This window comes from Hyaena hyaena, unplaced genomic scaffold (assembly GCF_003009895.1).
Source record: "Hyaena hyaena isolate Hyena2069 unplaced genomic scaffold, ASM300989v1 scaffold_27, whole genome shotgun sequence".
Lineage (NCBI taxonomy): Eukaryota > Metazoa > Chordata > Mammalia > Carnivora > Hyaenidae > Hyaena > Hyaena hyaena.
This window is the reverse complement of record NW_024080659.1, coordinates 3,183,504-3,188,527: the sequence shown is the minus strand read 5'-3', so window position 1 is coordinate 3,188,527 and position 5,024 is coordinate 3,183,504. Positions and strand designations below refer to the sequence as shown.

The 5,024-nt window shown below is 54.8% G+C and overlaps 1 protein-coding gene across 1 annotated transcript in view; it reads left to right on the top strand.

Annotated features, from left to right (window-relative positions):
- Nucleotides 1-218: 218 nt before the first annotated feature.
- Nucleotides 219-5,024, top strand: part of CENPV (centromere protein V) — a 17,296-nt gene continuing 12,490 nt past the window's right edge. Inside the window, exons 1-3 of the mRNA XM_039227375.1 lie at nt 219-640; nt 3,521-3,619; nt 4,915-4,984. Of these exons, the coding sequence (XP_039083306.1) occupies nt 249-640; nt 3,521-3,619; nt 4,915-4,984 (561 nt within the window). The 5' untranslated portion in view covers nt 219-248. The remainder of the gene's footprint in view (nt 641-3,520; nt 3,620-4,914; nt 4,985-5,024) is intronic.

The following is a 5,024-nucleotide window of genomic DNA, read 5'->3' as shown; positions in this document are numbered from 1 at the left end:
GCGAGCGGGGGCCCGAGGCGCGGGCCCCTTACACCTGCAGGGAGGAGCCGGCAGGTGCAGGCCCCGAGGCGGGCGGGGTCTGTAACTTGCAGCCGGGGCGCGGCGGGGGCGTCGGCAGGTGCGCGGGCCGGGGCCGCGGCCGCGGGTGCAGCGCCCTCTGGGCGGGCCGCTGGGCTGGCGGGCGGGGACGCGCGCGGGGCGGCGGGGACGCGCGGGCGGCGAGGCCTGCGCGCCCGGCTGCGGGAGCCATGCGGCGGGCGAGGAGCGGCGCGGCCGCCAAGCCCCGCGCGCAGAAGCGGCCGGGAGCCTCCGGGCCCCCCGCGGCCGCCCCCGCGGCCCCCAGGGCCAGCCGCTCCCGGCGCTCCTCGGGCCAGGCCGGGGGCGAGAGCCGGCCGGCGGCGAGGCAGCCGTCGGCGCAGCGGCGGCCGAGGCAGTCGTCGCCGCGGGCCCAGGAGGCGGGCCCCGGGCAGCCGCCGCCGGAGCTGCCGCCGCTCCCGCCGCCGCCGCCGCCGCCGCCGCCCCCCGTCTCGCCGGCAGCCTCGCTGCCCGACCTGGGCGACCAGCGGGAGCGCTGGGAGACGTTCCAGAAGCGACAGAGGCTCACCTTCGAGGGCGCCGCCAAGCTGCTGCTGGACACCTTGTGAGTGCGGCCGGGCCGGGCGCGGGAGCCGGCGCCACGCGGGCGCCCTCGGCGCGGGGCGAGTTGTCGGCCCCGCGTCTTCCCCGCACGGCGACCCGCGCGTTCCTCGGTGTCAGCGCCGGGCGCGTCCCCGACGCCGTGGCGGGGGCGGGCGGGCGGCCCTGGGCTCGACGGGGCACGGCGTCCCGGGGCGTGAGAAGAGCCGCGCCGCGACCTGGGACACAAAGGGTCCTTCCCGGGCACAGCCATGGTGCTCGGACGCTGTCCCTCGTCTGGGCGCGCCGAGGTTGCGGGGCCTTTCCCAGTGGGGAGATGGTAACCCCCACGACTTTGTGCTCACACCCGGCTGGCTTTGTATATTTGCGCACGTGTTTTTGTTTTTTTTTTTTTCGGGGGGGGGGGGCGGTGCAGGGAGAGGTCGGCGGGTGGGGAGAAAAGCTGGGATGGTTTAGCACCAACCGGGAGGCGAGATCCCGTTATTGTTCCAGGCGCGCCCTGGGAGGGGCGGGGGAGGGGGCATTGAGCCCGGGGAGAAGCGCGCACGGGGAGATGCTCGGCCTCCGGGACGGCTTCGCGGGTACCCGAGCCGAGGGAGGGAGGCCTCGGTGCCCCTGGGCGGCTCGCTCTCCTTCCTGGAGGAGAGGAACCTCAGGTCCCGAGATGGACGGGCCCGGGGACGATTTCAGAGTGTCCGTGATGTTAGACATGAGCTATGAACTCCGGCGGCGGCTGCCGGAGCATCTGGTCCCTGCCCTGAGGACAGTTGTGCAGCAGAGCACTATTTTAGCACCCTAATAATCAGTCTCCGTGTCCATGATCTTCTGAATCACAAAGAGCGGTCACAACCACGGAAAAAAACCAGGACGACCCAACAATTGCATAACAACCCGAGGGTTACTCGTTTTCTTGAACAAAAATGTTCTTTTGTCCTTAATCCAGAAGAAATTAGGATGCGCCTTCTCGGAAGTGAACTCTTTGGTTACCTGTGTGTTTCGCTTTCTGATTTATCACCTTGGACTGCAGGCTGAACTTTTTAAAAAAAATCATCAGTAAACATTTTTGAGCCCCCCGTTCCATTTTTGTGCCGCCCGTTGCTAAGTGCAGGGGATGTAAAGACCCGCTGAAATGCAAAGCTCAAAGTTGAAGTAGATTTTGAGTTTAAAACAAACTTGATAAATGGTCAAGAAAATGATTTTGAAATGTTGATAACAGACGAGGTTTTTGTTTTTCTTATCAGATTGGTTTGAGTGCATACATGTATTATATATAAAAAAAAAAACAAAACTCACTGAATTTACTTACTTGCAAAAAGAATGCATAACCCTGCACTTTGTTTTGTTAAAATATTATTGTATAGAAAGAAGCCTGGAGGAATATGTTGCAAATAGCTAACTGTGGATTCCTCTGGGTATTAAGATTATAGGAGACTTTCTTGTTTAACATTATCAAATGTTGTAATGTTTAAATTTTTTTTTTACAATGAGCATTTTGTGTATGCAGAGAAGATTTTAAATACAAGTTCACTGATTCAACTTGTAAAGAAACGTGGAAAAACATTCAGGCTCAATAACCAAAAAAAAAAAAAAAAAAGTAAAAGTAAAAGTAAACTGCTGCAAGCTGTTTTTCCTGCAATTACTGCTTGAACAGGTACAGTGAAAGGTTTCCTCATTCCCGAGAAGTGTCCAGCCCTTTTGGAGCACAATTTGATGTTATTTATCAAATTTAATGGAGGTTAATTAAGGGCCTTGGCTTATATATGTTTTTTTTTAATTTTTAATGTTTTATTTATTTCTAGGAGAGAGAGAGAGACAGCGTGAGCAGGGGAGGGTCAGAGAGAGAGGGAGTCACAGACTCTGAAACAGGCTCCAGGCTCTGAGCTGGCAGTCAGCACAGAGCCCGACACGGGGCTTGAACCCACGAACCGCGAGATCATGACCTAAGCGAAAGTCGGACGCTCAACTGACTAAGCCACCCAGGCGCCCTGGCTTACGTATGTTTTAAAGAGATTAAAATAGTATGTCATGTGGGGCGCCTGGGTGGCTCAGTTGGTTAAGCGTCTGACTCTTGGTTTCAGCTCAGGTCGTGATCTCACGGAGGGCAGGGCGGGTTCAAGCCCCACATCTGGCTCTGCACTCACAGTATGAAGCCTCTCAGAATTCTCTCTCTCCCTGTCTCTCTGCCCCTCCCTCGTTCATGTGCTCTGTCTCTCTCAAAATAAATAAATAAACTTAAAAAAATATATATGTAATGTGTATGTATAGCTCTGTAATGATTCCTGTATATGCAAAGTACTGGTGGGGAATATAGCAACAGTCCAGAATTCTTCTCAGAAGAAGGCTTTTCCCAACTATCAGATTCAGGTCCCCTCATCTTACTTTTTCTTAGTGGCCTGTCCTGCCTTTATCTCAGTCCCTTAAATACTACTTGGGTCATTTCATTTCTTTGATGGCTGCCTCAGGTTGCCTGGGCCAGGAGCCTTGTCCCCTGTATCTGGCCTCCTGGTCTCTCCCTGGTGTCTAGCTCATAAAAAAAAAAAAAAAATCGAGGTAAGTCTTTGACACGTAAAGACAAATTGCTTGAGTGGTGGGATCAGGGTCCTCCACCCAAGTCCCATTTTGCGTATTTTTGAACATCTCATTTTTGCAACTTAATAGAATATAAGAAATTTTTTAAAAGATGGCTCATGGAAAAGACCTTTGTAAAAGGCCTTTCTTTTCTAACACCGCCAGGACCTCCTCAAGAGAAGACTTTTGTCCCATCCTGCTTCCTTCTTCCAACAGGGAGAGAGAGAGAGAGAGCGAGCGAAAGCGTGAGCTGTGCAGTAAGGTCCCGCCTGACTCTTCAGAAGTCCTTACCTTTCTGATCTTGTGTTTCCTGTAGCGAGTACCAGGGCCTGGTGAAGCATACCGGGGGCTGCCACTGCGGAGCGGTTCGTTTTGAAGTTTGGGCCTCGGCCGACTTGCACATCTTTGACTGCAAGTGAGTTTTCTCTTCCCAAGTTGCTTGAAGGGACTTGAGCGTTAAAACATCGCCTGGGGAGTTAGGGGGCCGAGCAAACGGCACTGGCCGCCAGCCTGTCCGTGTTGGCGTCCGGTGATGGGTACATACGGGTTCGTTCTGGTCTTTTTCCCCTTCGTATATACTGGAGGGTTTCAGTAATGAATTTTTTTTTAAACATGGGGGGAGGCTAAAAATAACTGAGCCTGCTCTGTGAGAGAGAGTGCACAAGCGAGCTCACTCCTACAGTACATTCCCGGGGGACACAGAGCAGAGCCCCCCCATCATCACACCTCAGACTGTACCACTGGAGGGCTGGCTGGAGCAGTCAGCTGGAGATGGGTCAGGCTGGGCACTGAATGCCGAGTCTTGGTTGGGCGGAGTGTTCACAGGAGTCTGGGGGGTGGTGAGTGGGGGGATATGAGTGGAGGCTGTGCACACCTGGAGGCTTCAACGCTCCAGGCCCTCTGGCTCTGTTCTAGAAGAGGCAGACAGTCCCGGCGGGATCCACAGAGGGCCTGCTTTTTAGCACCTTCCCAGGCCTTTGTCATAGAGCAAGGACCACAGGCCATGACCTCTGAACCAATGGTTAGCCTGTAACCAGTTGTTCAACAGGACCTGGTCTTTTTTGCCCCCTCGATGGTGCAGTCCCTGAATCACGCAGGAAGATAAATGAATACCACGGAATTACTCACATGGAGAACTGACCAGGCCACTAACAGCAGAGTCCAGATTGGAGAGGAAGCACCGTGGGGACAATTTGTTAGAGACTTCTATATGAAATTAGATATTTTTTTTTTCAAAGGTGGACTGAAAGGGGGATTAGACTTGATTCTGAAGATGGTCATTCTGAGGATTCATCTGACTCGGAGCCAGGCTTTCTGGGATATACAGATGGGGAGAGCAGGAAACCCAAACCACCCTGTCCGCTCTAGGTGTGGGTCTCCCAGAGGCATAAGACTGTACCCACGCCTGACATTTGTTTTCCAAGTGTCTTTAGAATCCAGCAGCTCCTTCACTGTAATAAGCTTGGGAGGTGGGGAGGCAGCAGGAGCATCCGTGATGGTCCTGGTTTTCCGAGGGGTGCGGGGCTTTGACCACTGAGCTGAGGCCCCCAGTGGCCCGTCCCATCTGCCTGAGCTCCCCTTTCCCTGAATGGTGCTGACAGGCACTTTACCTCTGGGATCAGCCGGCTCCCAGGACATCCTGGGCGGTGGGGGGCCCTTGGGCACTCAGACCGCATTGCTTGTTCACAATCTTTGCTTTATTTTTGGTAGCTGCAGCATTTGCAAGAAGAAACAGAATAGACACTTCATTGTACCGGCTTCTCGCTTCAAGCTCCTGAAGGTGAGTGCTAAGGGCAGGGGCGAGGGGCCCCTGACTCACA